General features: G+C 42.6%; 1 protein-coding gene across 1 annotated transcript in view; it reads right to left on the bottom strand.

The window, feature by feature from the left end:
• Window positions 1-880: 880 nt before the first annotated feature.
• Window positions 881-18519, bottom strand: part of rnf114 (ring finger protein 114) — a 30535-nt gene continuing 12896 nt past the window's right edge. Inside the window, exons 3-7 of the mRNA XM_068000581.1 lie at window positions 16254-16404; window positions 15091-15197; window positions 7127-7241; window positions 2475-2582; window positions 881-1401 (exon numbers count right to left, since the gene is read on the bottom strand). Of these exons, the coding sequence (XP_067856682.1) occupies window positions 1324-1401; window positions 2475-2582; window positions 7127-7241; window positions 15091-15197; window positions 16254-16404 (559 nt within the window). The 3' untranslated portion in view covers window positions 881-1323. The remainder of the gene's footprint in view (window positions 1402-2474; window positions 2583-7126; window positions 7242-15090; window positions 15198-16253; window positions 16405-18519) is intronic.

Raw genomic sequence — 18519 nt, 5'->3', positions numbered from 1 at the left:
CTCCCAGACCAGTTACCTTTCTGCCCACTTCTTTCCATTTTCAACTCCAACTCCTTGCTCCCTCCTAACTGCAGTCTCTCAGACCCTCAGCTAGACCTTCTCTCTCAATTTTCCATTTTGCAATGCTTTCTAACAGTTTTCCCTTTCCCCACCTTCAACCTTGTATATCTTGCCTCCCACCTTCCTGCATACCCTTGGCCCCAAGAAAGGTAACAGGCATACACACTAGATCAGTAAAATAACATGTGTGAAAGCTCCACAGAGAGACTGAAGACAAACAGAAGAGACAGAGAGAAAAAGAGTAGAAGACATAAACAGAGAGTAACACAAAAAGAATGGGAGAGGCAAAAGAAGCACAGAGTTACAAGAAGTTCTTTATGTCTGTGAGTAATGCCATGGGAAATTAACTATAATTCATTTTGATATATAGTGGAAAACTCTTGTTATAAAGTACCCTATTCTCTGAGCAATGCTATGATAGATTTATTAGAAATCTATAATATTTGTAGCAAGATTTGAGTTGGAAACAAACTTTTAAAAAAATTCCAAATGCACAGAAATTGCTTTGTGGTGATACATCGTTATCTTGATGTCTTTTTCCACTGGTATTTCTCCAGTTTAATGAATGCTGAATGATGAATGCTGCCCACTGTTTTGGGCAATAATGGACAAGAACTGGTACTCGTGGCAGGTTTTTCTATAGTAGTGTTTAGAGTTTATTACCATTAGGAGGCTTAGATTGCCATTTTGAATATAAGCATGTTTTATGAAGTTTAAAAAATGCTATTGAAATCATGGGAACATGCAGCTTTTAAATATGTGAACAATAAGAATATGATTTTGTTAGCAGCAATGAAAAAGTACTAGCCAAATCACAATGTACCCGAAATCCAACAAATGTTTTATTAATCTTTCCAAAAGCTCAAAATAGCTAGCAGTAAACACAAATTACATTACATGGCAGTATAACTGTATTTTAAGCAAAAAGCAAATATATCCATTTTCAAATATCATGATTAAAGTGCTATAATAATCCTCAGACTAAAGATATCCTATTTGATAACATGTAACCTCAATAGGGTTTTTCATATGCCGTACACTTATATAACCCTATTGCATCCGAAAGGACCATATTGATGATGATGATGGTAGACTTATGATAGAACAACTCTCTTTTCTTTCATCACCATTACTAGTATTATAACTAAAGAATCATCAAAATTGCACAGGATAGATTTATACATATACAAAACCACTACGGTAGCAGTAATCATAGAATGGAGCTTCAGGTGTTGCTGTTTGCCAGAAAAACTGGTACTTAGCCTAGAATCTCATATTTCTGTCCTGCAGAGAAAGTTCAATGGCTTCCTGCAGCATTTCATCCTCATCCACACTATAATCCTGTAAAATAAAAACAGTACAGATTTATGTATAAGCATTTACTACTTGATTGTAGTAGAGATTGTAGTTGAGATGTACAAATCACAACAGCTGTAGTTGAGGGTTTCAGCTTCGCAAATTTGTTGGAAGATTATATTACTACGAGCCCAGGTCCAGCTTCTCATGGGGTACACTGAAGTTTATCCAAAAGTAGGTCTTAAAACCAAACCTCAAATGGAATAACAAGTGAATGAATGAACTTGCCTTTCCCGACCGCAGGATGTCCCAACGTGCTTTATAGCCAAATAAGTACTTTTGAATTGTAGTCACGGTTGTAATGTAGGGAATACAGTAGCCAATTTGCACATGGCAACAAGATAGACAGATCATCTGTTACAGTGGTGTTGGTTAAGGGATAAATGTGGGTCAGAATACCGGAACTCCCCTGCTCTTCTTTGAATAGCGCCATGGATCTTTTACATCCACCTGAGAGGGCAGAATGTGTCTCGGTTTAACGTCTCATCCGAAAGACAGCACCTCCGCCAGTGCAGCACTCTCTCAGTACTGCAGTGAAGGGTCAGCCTAGATTATGTGCTTATGTTTCTGGAGTGAGGCTTGAACCCTCCACCTTCTCCAGAACAAGGCTGCTCACTCGGGTGGAGGCGGGGACTACCTACTTTGGGAATTTTTGTATCCCCGAGCTCAGGGACTTGATGGAGCATTGTTGACCAGCACTCCTGACACATGAAGAGCCCACCTTGGTGGCCTGGATCTTGAAGAAGTGGGCCCAGTTTATCAGGAAAAGATTTTTGGGCAAACTTCATAAAAAGAGGGTGCAGTTCCAATCTTTCAGGGGAGGAGAGAAATCAAACATTCCCCCAACCTCCACCCAATTCTTCAGTTGGACTGTCCAGCATGACGGATTTCCTAGATGCGCCCTTCGTGGCATGAGTACCATTCAAACAGTCATGAGGGAACCTCCCTGGCCTGGACAGTCCACTGGGGTAAGAGGCTGAAGTACCCGCATGCACGATCCCAGTGTAAGTGGGATTTCCTTTTTACACTTGGGTTTCCTGAAACTGAAAAGTACATACCACAAAAGTATCATATGAAAATTTATGACGAATTTTCAAATGTTGTATCAAGTCTGCACTTTCGTAGTTTGGGTCACCCCATGGCATGGAGGCACAAATTGGGCAAACCTGTTAAGAAACAAATGGAATGCAAAAGTATTTTGAAAACCGAGACGTGAGCAAGTATTTTACAACTGTGAATGTTCACAGAAAATTCAGACTGCATAAAATTAATTTGAACAAATATTTTAACATATGAATTCCTCCCATAATCCTTTAAATGGTTCACAGCGAAAGTGTGCACTTAGACCAAGAGCAAATTCCGTTCTAATACAATGAAGATAGTAAATTCTAGCAATCTACTACAAAATTAGCAGTGACATATAGGGAGACAATACCCTGCTGGAATATTAGCAAGGACATTTTTCCACACTGCCAACAAATATTAAAGAACTCTCTCGCCCACTCCACCTCAAGATATATAAGTCTTGAAATTCTTCAGGTTGTGATTCTGATAGTTACGCACAACCAGAGTTTAGAGAGTCAGTGGGAAAGCACCTCATTAGGATGGCAGTTGGTCACAGCTAAGATGAATCTCTGCTGCCTGTCTGTCCCATGCCCATGAAAATTCTGGTTTCATGATGTTACTGGGGCCCCAACCCCAGAGCAAGGAGGGGGAGGGGTGGGGGTCAATCTGCCCAGTTTAAAAAAAACATGTTGCATTCTTTGAGAACACAGGCTGCTGGCCTAGCCTGCGCCCCAAAGTGATGCCCTTGTCAAGCCCAGTATGCCTCCAGTGGATCTTGACTGAAGCTCTGGAATGGGAACTTCCGGTTTAGAGACTCCTTGCCCCTGGCTCCACCTGCTGCCTGTCATTTGCTTTGCATGGGATGGACAGAGGAAACTCCCAGAAGAGGCGGAGACCCGGTGCAACTGGAGGAGGGTCTCCAATCAGAAAATTCAGGGCCATAATCTTGGGATTCAGAATATCTACTCAAACTTTACTTGGGATATTGATCTACTCCACAGCATGCACAAAAAGAATGGGAGGATTCAGCCTAGTGCTGAAGGCATGAGTTGTACCCAAATTTGCTGCTGATTTGGAGGCTCCCTTGAGCTTTTAAAAGCTCAGGCATGTCACAAACTGTTTATTCTGTTTAATATAAAATATACCAGTCAATAAGGATAATACCTTCAAAATGAAAGTGAATTGAACAATTTACCTTCCTTAACTTGATGAGCAAAAATACACTAAAAAATTCACCACATTTTATTACAAGTGCTTGGAAATCACCCATTAATATAAAACATTTTGCATTCCTTCCATTGGATCAACAAAGTGATGTTACAGAAAGACATTAAACATCATAGTTACACTACCATTGGATTTCAGTTTTAATGCAGAGATCACAGCGTAAGAGCAGAATCGAGCACAGAAAGAGACATGCAAGATGGCAGATTTGTTACTAATTTAAATGCTCTTGTATTGCATTAGCATTAACTTGACTGAAAGGACATCAGGATGCTGCACAATCTTAACCTTTACAGACTGACATCAATTTAGAATAGATCACTTCAACATTGCAAATGTTAGCAGCTTTCTGGTACAGAAAGATAAATTCCAAGTGAAACATGAACTAGCCATTAGTGAACGAGATACAACCAACATGCTGCACATCTGAAAATAATCTACTTGTATTTGGTCTACTACCCATACTTACTGTGCTGCACATTAGTCCTTAGGTGGTGCTACAGATTTCTACCAAAAGATCTTTCATAACATAAGTGCTTGGGATGATTTTGGTCTATGAGCTTTCAATATTTGCAAACTAAAATATAACTGACATCAGAAAGTGGCAAATTGAATATCATAATCACGATGGTAATAGAATAGGGAAATATAGTAAAAAGAACAGGGAAAGTAAAGTTTAACAAGATGGCAGTTGAAACAACACTGGGATGGATTCAAATCCAGCATAGACCAATAGGATGAAATGGGTCAATTCAGCTCTTTTCTTAATTGTATCCATGTGATTTTTTATCAATGAGTGTTAATTGTATTCAGGTGGTGGGCATCAATTGGGGCCGCTCTTGTATCCATTTATAGGAGGGAACTTATCTATGGGGGGGCATGATGTGTAAGGTGGATCTGTGTGAATAAAGGCTTGGAAGCAACTGAAGACCAGGCTCTAGTATTCGATCCTTCACCTGCTGGCTATCTAGTTTTTAACATTTTGTGCTCCCAGTGGGGAGTTGCACTTGAAGGGAGCTTGGGTCAGAAAACTTGTATAACAGTATTGTACCTTTATCTTCGATTGGCAATTCAAGCACAGCAGTACTGAATTTATCTTAAACCCTCTTAGCTGTTACGGTTCTAAGTGAAGTGGTTATCACTAGTCTCAGAACAAATCCATAGAACAAACTACCCATTATCTGGCATTAAATTAGAAACCCCACTGAAAGAGCACATGGATGGTTAATATGGGAAGTAGAAAGTCACACTGGTGCAGTTAAAAATGTCAGCTGCAGTTTGGTTTTAAGGTACATTGTTAAACAACAATGTAACGAGTTGTGGCTGATCTGGCCTTTGGGAGCAAGTGTGAAGATCATCAATGTATGCATGTGAATATGTCTTGGTCACAGATTTACTTATATGGTTTAATGAGTGTCAAGTTGCCAATTTTGATCATATAAATATTAGGTATCTTACTGACAGATCAAACAGTACTGCTGTTATCATGATAACCTCAGCAACTAATCTGCTCACCGATGCTCAGTTTGGGTTCTGCCAGGACCACTCGGCTCCAGACCTCATTACAGCCTTGGTCCAAACATGGACAAAAGAGCTGAATTCCAGAGGTGAGGTGAGAGTGACTGCCCTTGACATCAAGGCAGCATTTGACCGAGTGTGGCACCAAGGAGCCCTAGTAAAATTGAAGTCAATGGGAATCAGGGGGAAAACTCTCCAGTGGCTGGAGTCATACCTAGCACAAAGGAAGATGGTAGTGGTGTTGGAGGCCAATCATCTCAGCCCCAGGACATTGCTGCAGGAGTTCCTCAAGGCAGTGTCCAAGGCCCAACCATCTTCAGCTGCTTCATCAATGACCTTCCCTCCATCATAAGGTCAGAAATGGGGATGTTCGCTGACAATTGCACAGTGTTCAGTTCCATTCGCAACCCCTCAGATAATGAAGCAGTCCGAGCCCGCATGCAGCAAGACTTGGACAACATCCAGGCTTGGGCTCATAAGTGGCAAGTAACATTCGCGCCAGACAAGTGCCAGGCAATGACCATCTCCAACAAGAGAGAGAATCTAACCACCTCCCCTTGACATTCAACGGCATTACCATCGCCGAATCCCCCACCATCAACATCCTGGGGGTCACCATTGACCAGAAACTTAACTGGACCAGCCATATAAATACTATGGCTACAAGAGCAGGTCAGAGGCTGGGTATTCTGTGGCGAGTGACTCATCTCCTGACTCCCCAAAGCCTTTCCACCATCTACAAGACACAAGTCAGGAGTGTGATGGAATACTCTCCACTTGCCTGGATGAGTGCAGCTCCAACAACACTCAAGAAGCTCGACACCATCCAGGACAAAGCAGCCCACTTGATTGGCACCCCATCCACCACCCTAAACATTCACTCCCTTCACTACCGACACACAGTGGCTGCAGTGTGTACCATCCACAGGATGCACTGCAGCAACTCGCCAAGGCTTCTTCGACAGCTCCTCCCAAACCCGCGACCTCTACCACCCAGAAGGACAAGAGCAGCAGGTACATGGGAACTACACCATCTGCACATTCCCCTCCAAGTCACACACCATCCCGACTTGGAAATATATCACCGTTTCTTCATCGTCGCTGGGTCAAAATCCTGGAACTCCCTTCCTAACAGCACTGTGGGAGAACCTTCAACACACGGACTACAGTGGTTCAAGAAGGCGGCTCACCACCACCTTCTCAAGGGCAATTAGGGATGGGCAATAAATGCCGGCCTTGCCAGCAATGCCCACATCCCATGAACGAATAAAGAAAAAACTATCTACTTCAACAAGCTAGAAGAAAAAAATCTTAGAGTTTTTTGAGGATGTAACTAGCAGCATAGATAAAGGGGAACGAGTGGATGTAGTATATTTGGATTTTCAAAAGGCATTCGATAAGGTGCCACACAAAAGGTTGCTACACAAGATAAGGACTCATGGGGTTGGGGAGTAATATATTAGCATGGATAGAGGATTGGTTAATATACAGAAAACAGAGTAGGAATAAACCGGTCATTTTCAGGTTGGCAGGCTGTAACTAGTGGAGTGCCGCAAGGATCAGTGCTTGGGCCTCAGCTATTTACAATCTATATTAATGACTTAGCTGAAGGGACCAAGTATAATGTATCCAAGTTTGGTGATGATACAAAGGTCGGCGGGAAAGTAAGCTGCAAGGAGATCACAGAGTATGCAAAGGGATATGGACAGGTTAAGTGAGGGGGCATGAAGGTAGCAGATGGAGTATAATGTGGGGAAATGTGAGATTATTCACTTTGGTAGGAAGAATAGAAAAACAGAATATTTTTTAAATGGTGAGAATGGAGGAAGGGGAAGTACTGATACCATTAAAGTATTTAGGTTGACCTGCTCTACATAACATAGTGTTTTTAAAAAAATCTTACCATTCTTCCATATTCTCCTGTATGGCTTGTAATACAATGCTCAACCAGGCCATCTTGGTCCAAGTTTTTTGCACTGCAGAATGGACAGGTAAAAGTAAAGCGATTGGGTACGCTGCTGAAAAATAGAAAAAAAAAGAGGCTCAACATAACACTCTGGAGTTTGTCTTCTTTTACTATTTATACAATTGAAAGCTGCATTAAGCTACAGAAAAGCATTTCAAAAAGAAACCTTTAGAAGAGGAAGATCACAGGTTTGACTTGCGATCAGTCCAGAGTTAGTTGATCCTAAACGGTGCAGCAGCTGGAGTGTTAAAATTGTCTCTGTGCTCTGAACTAGTGATGGGGTTGGGGGAGCGGTGTAATCAACCTGCGTTCCTACTCTTAACTGCTATTGAATGAGCCCTGCTGGAAAGTACACGCGTGGATGTCAAATTAAAAAAAAGACTGGATTTGGCTGCAATTCCTCTCTGCCCAACCTTCAGTCAAATAACCATGTCGACCTTGTCTAGGCTCATATATTAGGACCGTAGAAGCATACCATAGCACGAGTCAGATCTTTCAAGAAAGTTGGAAAGAAAACGTCAGGTAGGCATGTATTATGGCTATATAAAAATATTATGTATGTGTGTCATAGAATCTCTTCCATCAGTAAGATCATAAAACCACTGTCGTTACAATCATACCCCAAAGTTCAATCAATTAATTCCCAGAACGTACTATGCATTCAACCAGATTCTGGAATCATCCCTGTAGTGTCATCTCTAATTCAATCCAATCACATTTTATTTAAAAACTATTCTGTGCCATACATTAACAATAATAAATCCGCACTATCCCACATATGTTCTTAAAAAGAAACACAAAAAAAAAATTAATTTACAAAATTCTCCACCTTCAAACTTACCATAATACTTCCTCATCCCCCTTTTTGATGCATTCCAATATCTTTGCTCCTGAGGCTAAATCAACAAGCTCAGCCCTAGTTAGACTATTCCCATTAGCAGACAGAATTGCTTTGATACACTTCAGGGCATGGCCAAGCGTCTTCCCATTGTGAGAAACACGTGCATGCTGATGATTCAGTCACTTTCTACCCTCTGCTGCCAGCTCTGGACCGTCCATGCTCTCCAATTCCTTCCCTCCCAGAAAGCGATACAGAGAAAAAGAATGAGAGACAGAGTGAAATTGGAGGGGGTGGGCGAGAAGGGAGTGGGGGCTGAAAAGTGTGGGGAGGTGGGGGGTGGTGGGATACTCAGATGGGGGAAAAAAAGACAGACATCGAGAGGGAGAGAAACAGAGTGGGAGATATAGAGACACACAAAGATTGATACAAAGATAGAGATAGATAGAGAGAGGAGAGCGTGGGAGCATGTGAGACAGCAAGAGCACGAAAGAGAGCAAGAGAAAAAGAGAGACACAGAGGGACACACACAGAAAGTGATAGAGAAGTATAGAGAAAGAGATGCAGACAGAGCGGCAGAGACATAGACAGGGAAAGAGACACACTGTCTCTCTCTGGATTTCTCTTATATATCTTTCAAAGAGAAAGTGGGAGAGAAAAGAGGACGAGAAAGAGTGGACAGATAAGTCCAGATATCGTTTAATGCAGAAAAGAAGCAATAACGGGACAGTGTGAGCAGAATGAGGGTAGGGTAGGCAGAGTAGGTGGGGAAAGAGGCTGGAGGGGGATTGGAGTGAAGGAGGCAGAAGGAGATATGGGGAAGTTGGGGGCAACCAGCAGTTGCATAGAAAAATCATAGAATCATAGAAAGGTTACAGCACAGAAGGAGGCCATTCGGCCCATCGAGTCTGTGTCAGCTCTATGCAAGAGCAATCCAACCAGTCCCACACCCCTGCCCTATCCCTGTAGTCCTGCAAATTTTTTTCCTTTCAAGTACTTATCCTGTTCCCTTTTGAAGGTCATGGTGAATCTACCTCCACTACCCTCTCTGGCAGTGCATTCCAGATCCTAAACACTCACTGTGTAAAAAAGTTTTTCCTCATGTCACCTTTGGTTCTTTTGCCAATCTATGTCCCTACGACCTATGGTTCTTCACCCTTCTGCCAATGGGAACAGTTTCTCTCCATCTACTATGTCTAGACCCTTCATGATTTTGAATACCTCGATCAAATCTCCTCTCAACCTGCTCTGTTCCAAGGAGAACAACCCCAGCTTCTCCAGTCTATCCACGTAACTAAAATCCTTCATCCCTGGAATCATTCTAGTAAATCTCTTCTGCACCCTCTCTAAGGCCTTCACATCTTTCCTAAAGTGCGGTGCCCAGAACTGGACACAATACTCCAGTTGTGGCCGAATCAGTGTTTTATAAAGGTTCATCATGACTTCCTTACTTTTGTACTCTATGCCTCTATTTATAAAGCCCAGGATCCCATATGCTTTTTTAACCGTTTTCTCAACCTGCCCTGCCACCTTCAACAATTTGTGTTCCTGTACCCCTTTTAGAATTGTGCCCTTTAGTTTATATTGCCTCTCCTCATTCTTCCTACCGAAATGTATCACCTCTCAATTTTCTGCATTAAATTTCATCTGCCACGTGTCCGCCCATGCCACCAGCCTGTCCAGATCCTCCTGAAGTCTATCACTATCCTCCTCACCGTTCATTACACTTTCAAATTTTGTGTCATCTGCAAATTTGGAAATTGTGCCTTGTACATCCAAATCCAAGTCATTTATATCAAGAAAAGCAGTGGTCCTAGTACCGACCCCTGGGGAACACCACTGTACACCTTCCTCTAGTCCGAAAAACAACCATTCACCACTACTCTCTGTTTCCTGTTATTTAGCCAATTCTGTATCCATGCTGCTACTGTCCCTTTTATTCCATCTTGATGACAAGCCTATTATGTGGCATTTTATCAAACGCCTTTTGAAAGTCCATATACACCACATCAACTGCATTGCCCTCATCTACCCTCTCTGTTACCTCACCAAAAAATTCAATCAAGTTAGTTAAACATGATTTGCCTTTAATAAATCCATGCTGGCTTTCCCTAACTAATCCACACTTGTCCAAGTGACTGCTAATTCTGTCCCGGATTATCGTTTCTAAAAGTTTCCCCACCACCGAGGTTAAACTGACTGGCCTGTAGTTGCTGGGTTTATCCTTACACCCTTTTTTGAACAACGGTGTAACATTTGCAATTCTCCAGTCCTCTGGCACCACCCCCCATATCCAAGGATGATTGGAAGATTATGGTCAGTATCGTCGCAATTTCCACCCTTACTTCCCTCAGCAACCTAGAATGCATCCCATCCGGACCGGGTGACTTATCTACTTTAAGTACAGCCAACCTTTCTCATACCTCCTCTTTATCAATCTTTAGCCCATCCAGTATCTCAACTACATCTTCCTTTACTGAGAATCTGGCAGCATCTTCCTTGGTAAATACAGATATAAAGTACTCATTTAGTACCTCGGCCATGCCCTCTGCTTCCATGAGTAGATATTTTTGGTCCCTAATCAGCCCCAATCCTCCTCTTACTACCCTTTTACTGTTTACATGCGTAAAGACGACTTTTGGATTCCCTTTTATGTTAGCCGCCAGTCTATTCTCATACTCTCTCTTTGCCTGTCTTATTTCTTTTTTCGCTTCCCCTCTGAACTGTCCATACTCAGCCTGGTTCTCACTTGTATTATCAACTTGACATCTGTCGTACGCCCCTTTTTTCTGCTTCATCCTACTCTCTACCTCTTTTGTCATTCAGGGAGCTCTGGCTTTAGTTGCCCTACCTTTCTCCCTCATGTGAATGTACCTTGACTGCACCCAAACCATCTCCTCTTTAAAGGCCACCCATTGTTCATTTACAGTTTTGCCTGCCAATCTGATTTCAATTTACCCAGGCCAGATCTGTTCTCATCTCATTGAAACTGGCCCTCCTCCAATTGAGTATTTTTACTTTAGAGTGGTCCATGTCCTTTTCCATACCTATTCTAAACCTTATGATACTATGATCGCTGTTCCCTAAATGTTCCCCCACTGACACTTGCTCCACTTAGTCCGCCTCATTCCCCAGAACCAAATCCAGCAATGCCTCCTTCCTTGGCTGGAAATGTACTGGTCAAGAAAGTTCTCCTGAACACAGTTAAAAAATTCCTCCCCCTCTTTGCCCCTTACACTATTACTATCCCAGTCTATATTAAGGATAGTTGAAGTCCCTCGTTATCACTACTCTATGGCTTTTGCACCCCTGTAATTTCCCTGCAAATTTGCACCTCTATATCCTTCCCACTAGTTGGTGGCCTATAGAATACACCCAGTAGTGTAATGGCACCTCTATTGTTTCTTAACTCTAACCAAATAGATTCTGTCCTTGACGCCTCCAGGACATCCTCTCCCTCCAGCACTGCAATATTCTTATTAATTAATACTGCCAACCCGCCTCTTTTCTTTCCTTCCCTATCCTTCCTGAACACCTTGTATCCATGTAAGGAATCTTACAACACCAGGTTATAGTCCAACAATTTGATTTTAAAATAAAATTGTTGGACTATAACCTGGTGTTGTAAGATTCCTTACATTTGTCCACCCCAGTCCATCACCGGCATCGCCACACCTTGTATCTAGGAATATTTAGTACCCAATCCTGCCCTTTTTTAAGCCAGGTCTTTGTTATCGCCACAACATCATATTCCCATATGGCTACTTGCGCCTGCAGCTCACCAAACTTGTTTACCATGCTTTTGCGTTTACACATGTGCACTGTAAACCAATCTTAGATTTTCTTGAACTCTCTCTTAGTACAGAATTAGGTGGGATCAGACTATTTCTTATTCTAGGGTTATCTTTCTCTCCCAATCCTTTGTGCACCTTGTTTCTCCTTTCCAATGCTATATCCTGATGCCCATCCCCCTACCAAATTAGTTTAAACCCTCCCCCACAACACTAGCAAACCTCCCCGCGAGGACATTGGTCCCAACTCTGTTGAGGTGCAAACCGTCCAGCCTGTACACGTCCCACCTCCCTCAGAACTAGTCCCAGTGCCCTAGGAATCTAAAGCCCTCCCTCCTGCACCATCACTCCAGCCACGCATTCATCTGCTCTATCCTCCTATTTCTACACTCGCCAGCACGTGGCAACGGGAGTAATCCAGAGATTACTACCTTCGAGGACTTTTTAAATCTCTTTCCCAAATCCCTAAAATCTGCCTGCAGGACCTCATCCCTCTTTCTACCTATGTCGTTGGTACCGATTTGGACCACAACCTCTGGCTGATCACCCTCCCCCTCCAGAATGTTCTGCAGCCGCTCAGCCACATCCTTGACTCTGGCACCAGGGAGACAACATATCATCCTGGAATCACATCTGCGGCTGCAGAAACGCCTGTCTGTTCCCCCAACTACAGAATCCCCTAACACTATTGCTCTCCTGACCTTTCTCCTCCCCCCCAACCCCCCCCGTACAGCTGAGCCACCCATGGTGCGGTGGTCTTGGCTCTGGCTGCACTCCCCAGAGGAACCCCCTTCCTCACCAGTATTCAGAACTGAATACTGGTTAGAGAGCGAGATGCACTCAGGGGACTCCTGCACTACCTGCCTGGTCCTCCTTGTCTGTCTGGCGGTCACCCAGTCCCGCTCTGCCTGAACTCTTTTAAGCTGTGGGGTGACCATCTCCAGAAACGTGCTATCCACGTAGGTCTCAGCCTCGCGGATACACTGTAGTGATGCCAGCTGTTGCTCAAGCTCCGAAATCCAGAGCTCGAGCTCCTCCAGCTGACGACACTTCCTGAACCTGTGGTTGTCCAGGACACTGGAAGCGTTGTGGAGTTCCCACACAGCACAAGATGTGCATTCGAAGACCTAGGAGGAGCAGAATGCAGTCATGTTTAGGAGAATGCCAATGAGAGGCAGAGCAGAATCCTCATCTTTCTTAAGTGCTGGGGGAAGAGGAACAGGAACATCTAAAGTAAACCTGAAAACATTGTTAAGACTTAAGATTAAGAGTATGATTTAAAATTTTATTACCTGAGTAGTTCTAAAATAAATTAAGATGCCATCAGAAGTGAAGAAAAAAACTCTCAAATCTTTGTTCCACAGTGGCACCTGGTGGCCACAGCATAGAACAACAGGCTGACTCACGCAGTAAAAAATTGCAGTCACAGGGGTAGATCTTGACTTTGTGCACCAGTGTAAAGTCAGCAGCTGACTTTGTACATTTTTCCCAATTTTGGGATTTGTGCATTTCTCACAATGTTGTACATTTCTCCCAATTTTTATTTCCATGGAGATAAAAACAGGGAGACATGTAAAACTGGTTGCCAACACTACTGCACAAAGTCAAGATCTACCCCACTGGCTTTTGTGATTGAAAAACACGGGGCCAGAATTTGCTGTCAAAATAACGGTGAGGCTAATGATGCTTACTGATATTTATGCGCAAATGGTATAGCAACTTCAGGCGAGGAGCAGATGCGCGGTTAAACGAAAATGTGCAGAAGTTGCTGTCCGAGTTGCCCCTTTATGTTAAGCTTCACGAAAACGGCATCGCACTGTCTGCCTCACCATCGAAATGCATTGATTGGCTTGAAATTGCTATATTTGTGCGGTAGATACGAACTAAACTCGCCACAGAAAGTTAAGTCTCGTCATTTCAAGTCTGAATACCCTTTTAATGACATGATAAGTGTTAATTACTGCCAATCAACCTCTCTGGCATTGAAAATTAACTATTGCAAGTGTGGCGTCTCATTCCTTCAGGTATTAATTGTTGTTGAAGATTTTAAAAATGTCAAATTTAAAGTTTTAATTCTTTAAAAAACTTTTCCTGTCTTTTTTTCCTCCAACTCTTAATCCAATCTTTCTTTCCCTCTCTTTATTTCTCTTTCTGTACCTGATTTGACATTAAATTCACCCATTCTAATTTACACTTCCTTCTCAGTCCTTGTGCTGTTTACTATTTCTCAATCCTTCAATCTGATTGGTTAAGGAGATACCCCGTTGATTGCCCTGTTTCCCTCACAGCGTCATTATCAGCTCCACTTTCAGCAACTTGCCATGCAAAAAATTAAAAAACCTAAACATGCAAGGGCAAGTCTAACTAATGGCAGATGCCGTTAATTGCCCTGCCGCAGCAAAATCTGGGCCATGAAATTGAGTGCTCTAAATGGAGAAACCCTATTACAGCACCACCTATAGGTGTCTCAGGCAATTATAAAAGGGGTGCAGACAAGATGGACATGGAAATCTCAGAGCACTATTAGAACATGGACGACTGGACAATTGATTATAGAGGCAGAAATTATAGCACAATTTAAAATAGAATTGTATAAGTAAATAGAAAAGGATATTGGGAAAGAGCAGAGAAATGGGATTAGAGTAGATAGAAGAGCTACCATTGATTCAATGAGCTGAATGGCCTCCTTCTGTGCTATAATTTCTATTCACGATTGAACAAGTCTAATCTCAACTTCACTGGGCCAAAGCCTTTTCCAGAATGTTCCTAGTCCCACCTCAACAGAGTATTGCAGCCTTCAAGAAACTGCAAGACCTCAATAGAAACAAAGGGGTAATGTCCATTCAGTACTGGTAATGCATAACATGCTACATATTCCATTCACCAAACTTACTGTAAGCAATGCCATGGGAGATTTACCATTGGATTAAATGTGAATTTGAAACATGTTAGGGGTGGGAATGTTTAAAAGAATCAGTGACAACAGCCAGTGCTACTGATGTCCAGTCTATATTTGTTTTACTTTGAGTCAAGGCATTAAAATGCTTCCATGACTTAAACCAAGCATCTGCTCTATAACTATAAGAGGCATAGCATGCACCTGCTACCAATGAAAGAACATCTGTCCAACATCCAAACAGCAAACACAAAATACAGTCTAAGAAGCACTGCATTCCACATGCTAAAGGATCATCTCTGGAAAAAAAAAAGGATACAGTTCAATAGCTGTGACTTACGATTATGAGGAATCCATAATACTTAAATATAGTCACCTAAGGCTAGGATGCTGATCCTTCATGGATGCTTTCACACCTTCAGAAATAAACTCCTGGTATTTTGCACATGTTGCATTATGGGAACGCAACTTTTTCATATAAACCTGTATTAAAACAATTAGAAAAAGTTACAGTAGTTACTAAAGGCAAAACTAAATGCAGAATAAAATTGCGTGCTCTCAACAACTTAAAGTCAGATACAATGTGAACTTTATATTACCCTCAGATGCCAAATCCTGCTGCACATGACCTTTTGTTCTACACCTTCATGTATTTGCAAAGCTAAATTACAGATTTACAGTAAATATGAGAATTTATTACTGGTTCCATCACCACATTGTAATGCACTTTGGACATCCAGAGGATGCGAAAAGTGCTACATAAATGCAAGTTCTTTATCACTCAAAATATTTAAAAACAAAAACCCTCGTATCACAACAGACAAATGGTCCGATACTAGCTCTAATGGGACTGAATGCCAGATCAGTAACCAAGACCTTCAGGCAATAGTTGCCATTTGGCTGGAAAATGGAGGGCACTGTTGCCTTAAATAAAATTATCTTTTTTTGGCTTACATTAGTGTGTACCCCGACATACTCTGCATTATCATTATAGTAAAATACTATATGAATGACATCTCGGTCATGGGCATTTATATTTCTCAACAGTTTACCAAAATGAACATAAAAACAGAGGTGTGCATTAAAGTGTACCCTGATAATTTAGCTGGTTTCCAGCATCTACAAAATGGGGCAAATCAAGCAGAGTGCAGCTGCACAGGACCAAGGGTCTGGTTGTTGTTCAAAAATAGCAACTAGAAGGCTGTTGGCCCTGTTAAAAAGACACCTACATTTTTGTTGGCTCCAGGACTTTGCTTCCAGCCCCTCTCAGATACTCTGGTCTGAGGGGTTTGGGCACAAGCAGTAAGGCCCACTTGCTGCAGGCACCCCTATGGAAAATGAGCTCTCCGCTCCTTTTGTTTCTACTTTGTGCCAAGGAAGCAAGCGTACCCTGGGCTCAAAGTAGAAGAAAATCACCCTGTACCATACTGGAACATAATTTCACTTCAAAAGGCTGGATACATAGTTAGTGAAGTGAACTAGAGATGAGTCAAATCATCCAACATTTCTTTTTCTTCCACCCGAGCAGGTACGACTAACCTGAGTTCCACAACCGCTGCAACTTGTAGAAGTTACTTCTAATTTCCTCTCAAGTTCAACAGCTCTAGTTGCACCTTTCAGAGGAGAACGACACACTGCACAAATTGGCTTTTTTGGCTTTTGTAATGCGAACAGGCAGTTGTTGCAAAATCTAATTAAAAACAAGATTAGAAATTATTGAGCTCAAACAGCTGATCCAAGGTCAGAACCAGTTCTTCAAGATTGCTACAAAAAGAAATAGAAAATGAATTATTAGCAGTTAAAGTCGATGTTTTAATAGCTTCATATTTTAAAATTACTATATGGTTAAAAAAGGGGAAGGTACTAGTGTTGCAAAAATCCTCACAATTATCTTTAAGTCAAAAGATAAGCAATTTAAAAAGGAAAGTGGATTGCACTAATTGTTCCATAACTGCAAGATATAAGGCAGACATCAGTAATTTTGAGACCCAAACTTGCGAGCCCCAAATCACTAACTCTGTTCAACAACAGTGGCTGGAACTACATATGGACTTTGTCACTAGTTGTCCCTCCTGGTTGTCAACAGCATAACTGAAGCAGAGAAGAGTTCCCCTGATAAGGCAAGACATATTGGGCAACCTTGTCCTATACAAGGTGTGGTGTGGAAATATTTTTGTGGCACAGCGGTGCTGGGTCCGCTGTTATTTGTTATTTATATTAATGATTTGGATGAGAATTTAGGAGGCATGGTTAGTAAGTTTGCAGATGACACCAAGATTGGTGGCATTGTGGACAGTGAAGAAGGTTATCTAGGATTGCAACGGGATCTTGATAAATTGGGCCAGTGGGCCAGTGGGCCGATGAATGGCAGATGGAGTTTAATTTAGATAAATGTGAGGTGATGCATTTTGGTAGATCGAATCGGGCCAGGACCTACTCCGTTAATGGTAGGGCGTTGGGGAGAGTTATAGAACAAAGAGATCTAGGAGTACAGGTTCATAGCTCCTTGAAAGTGGAGTCACAGGTGGATAGGGTGGTGAAGAAGGCATTCAGCATGCTTGGTTTCATTGGTCAGAACATTGAATGCAGGAGTTGGGATGTCTTGTTGAAGTTGTACAGGGCATTGGTGAGGCCACACTTGGAGTACTGTGTACAGTTCTGGTCACCCTATTATAGAAAGGATATTATTAAACTAGAAAGAGTGCAGAAAAGATTAATAGGATGCTACCGGGACTTGATGGTTTGACTTACAGGGAGAGGTTAGACAGACTGGGACTTTATTCCCTGGAGAGTAGGAGGTTAAGGGGTGATCTTATAGAAGTCTATAAAATAATGAGGGGCATAGATAAGGTCGATAGTCAAAATCTTTTCCCAAAGGTAGGGGAGTCTATAACGAGGGGGCACAGATTTAAGGTGAGAGGGGAGAGATACAAAAGGATCCAGAGGGGCAATTTTTTCACTCAAGGGTGGTGAGTGTCTGGAACGAGCTGCCAGAGGCAGTAGTAGAGGCGGGTACAATTTTGTCTTTTACAAAGCATTTGGACAGTTACATGGGGAAGATGGGTATCGAGGGATATGGGCCAAGTGCAGGCAATTGGGACTAGCTTAGTGGTATAAACTGGGCGACATGGACATGTTGGGCCGAAGGGCCTGTTTCCATGTTGTAACTTCTATGATTCTATGCGTGTCCTCTTACTATCCACCACCGAGTAAGGCACTCTATGATCTCTCTGTGTAATGAGTTCTTCATAAATGTAAATTGTTTAGAATTGCACATAAGATGTGGCTTGGAGACACTGAGATAAAGAAAAGGGGGAAAGGCAGCAACAAATCATGGGGGGGTGGGGAAGATAGCAAGAGAGCACATGCAAGCAAGTGTGCCGCAAAGGTGGTAAAAAAAAGGAGAGGGAGGGAGAAGGTAGTCACCTCGGAGGCCGGCAGGAGGGAGGGAGCGAGAAGATGGGGGAGAGAAACTGGGAGACGATGTTAGGGGACAAGATTAAGCAACAGATGGGATTGGGGAGAAGAACAGTGAACAAAGTGGGAATGGAGAGAGCACAAGGATAGAGAGAGAAAGCACGCAAGCAGGTGGAGGGAGCGGGGAGAGAGGGAGGGAGTGAGAGAGGGAGCGAGGGAGGAGGAGGGAGTGAGAGAGGGAGCGGGAGAGAGGGAGGGAGTGAGAGAGGGAGCGAGGGAGGAAGAGGAGAAGGAGAGAGAGGGAGCGGGGAGAGAGGGAGTGAGAGAGAAGGGAGAGGGAGATTTGAGGTGTGTTCCAGCACTGCTCTGACCCTGGCCTGGTCAGACA

This window comes from Heptranchias perlo, chromosome 19, assembly GCF_035084215.1.
Source record: "Heptranchias perlo isolate sHepPer1 chromosome 19, sHepPer1.hap1, whole genome shotgun sequence".
In the NCBI taxonomy this organism is placed as follows: Eukaryota; Metazoa; Chordata; class Chondrichthyes; order Hexanchiformes; family Hexanchidae; genus Heptranchias; species Heptranchias perlo.
Note: the sequence above shows the minus strand (reverse complement) of the source record. Positions and strands in the feature narration are given on the sequence as shown.